General features: G+C 35.6%; 1 protein-coding gene across 1 annotated transcript in view; it reads right to left on the reverse strand.

Annotated features, from left to right (window-relative positions):
• Positions 1 to 258: 258 nt before the first annotated feature.
• Positions 259 to 1,798, reverse strand: part of LOC112404834 (uncharacterized protein C2orf73 homolog) — a 2,444-nt gene continuing 904 nt past the window's right edge. Inside the window, exons 2-3 of the mRNA XM_024752937.1 lie at positions 1,473 to 1,588; positions 259 to 627 (exon numbers count right to left, since the gene is read on the reverse strand). Coding sequence (XP_024608705.1) covers positions 259 to 627; positions 1,473 to 1,588 — 485 coding nt within the window. The remainder of the gene's footprint in view (positions 628 to 1,472; positions 1,589 to 1,798) is intronic.

Raw genomic sequence — 1,798 nt, forward strand, 5'->3', positions numbered from 1 at the left:
GCCAAAATTCCAGCCCCAGTTTGATTCTAGAGCCATGGCTAGAAACAATCTAACATAGAAATATGTCTCATATCCATCACTCATTGGAGACCACACTTAAATTTTTGGTGTATTTTATTACCTTTTTTCATTTTCCCATTTACGTAAGTTGTCATTTTTGAGGTTATTGATAACAGAAAAAGCAAATGTGAGGGCCTGTATGATGATTCTGAAATCGTCTATATTCTAAGGACTATGTTTTTATTTGAAGAAGGTAGTTTATCCTGGTTTATCCTGACTTTTTATTGGTGGACTTAAAGAATCATGCCTGGTGAGAAGAGCTTTTACTGCAATTATTTGAAAGACGTCTGCAGTCTTCTCCCTTCTCTCAAGACTTCTGGGACATGTGTTGGCTGCCACTCTGACGTCTGTTTCTGATAAGTGAGTTTTAGTCTCTAGCAACTCCTGGGAATTTTGTCGGCAGAGACCGGGTGAGATCATTTTGCTTTCCGCTGAGTTTCCTTTCTCTGTTTTTTTGGACTGTTCTGATGAGCATGACCCTGGAGCATTCAGTAATACCTCTGTTCTCTTAGGAACTGTTGGCCTACTCCCTGGTTTTATCTCTGTCTGCACAAAAACTCCATGTCGCTGGAAAGGAAAACAAAGTTGACATTAACCAGGGCACACAAGTTGCTGGAAGATGCAGCTGTGACCGGAGTTCATGTATTAGCTCAAGTCCTGATTGAAGCAGGCATTTATTTCTCTGCCTCTTCATTGGCTGTCACCTTAGTTCAAAACTGAAGACGGAAGCATAATAATTATTGGTGAACCATTTAAACAAATTATGAACAAGGGTGCACCAGAAAATGAACAGGAAGGGAAAAACAGAAAGTCAAAGGAGCGGCATCTCATTATCTCCCATTCTCAATTTTTCTGTCATTTGAATTGTATGAGACTATTCATATCCAATTTCATTTCTTGCTCTGCAGGTTGCTATGGATACGATAGAAACTGCAGTTCATAGACCTAAGGATTTATGATTGCATCATAAACGTCTATTACTTCCAACAACTAATAGTTGTTGTGAAATGTTATTATTATTAGCTATGGTGAAATATGAAAACAAACATCTGCAGTTGGGAAAAAATCCAGCAATTGACTATTACATTACTGTTCAATTTATAAAACTTATATGCATCCCCCTGCCACACACATACATAAGCATGTCAAAAACTTTAGCAGGTTGCTTTGATATTACCTTAAGTGAATGATTTTAATAATTTGAACCAAATTCCAAAGACTGATCCAAAATTATGACATCATTCTTTAGTTTTGACTATGACATGTGGTTAAGATTTTATCCTCCTAATAACCATGTTAGTTTGTTTAAATCAACTTTGAGAAATATGATTATGACTTGAAAGGCTTAGAGTTCTACCATAAATCTATCCCATCATAAAGTATTAAGTAATTGATTCTAAATACTGACTTACCTTTCCCCAGATGGGCTCATTGGGTGTTTTCCTGGCATCATATTGATGTGAAAAAGAGATGCGTTCTATAAAATTCTTTTGGAGCTCTGCTGATGCATCAGGAGAGGCAAGTGGAACTAAGGGGAAAAAAGAGATTTTGTGAAGTCAGGATAAAAGATTTGTATATGGAAATATAATCAGTATTTATAATATTTTTGCTTTATCAAAAATGTTAACGAAACTAAATTCTTTTAAGTATGAAAGGTTACCTAAACACATCTAAATAATACAATCATAGATTCATCATTCTTTCTCCATGAAAAGAACCAAATCAAAACAACCAAATT

This window comes from Neophocaena asiaeorientalis, unplaced genomic scaffold (assembly GCF_003031525.2).
Source record: "Neophocaena asiaeorientalis asiaeorientalis breed wild unplaced genomic scaffold, Neophocaena_asiaeorientalis_V1.1 scaffold100, whole genome shotgun sequence".
Lineage (NCBI taxonomy): Eukaryota > Metazoa > Chordata > Mammalia > Artiodactyla > Phocoenidae > Neophocaena > Neophocaena asiaeorientalis.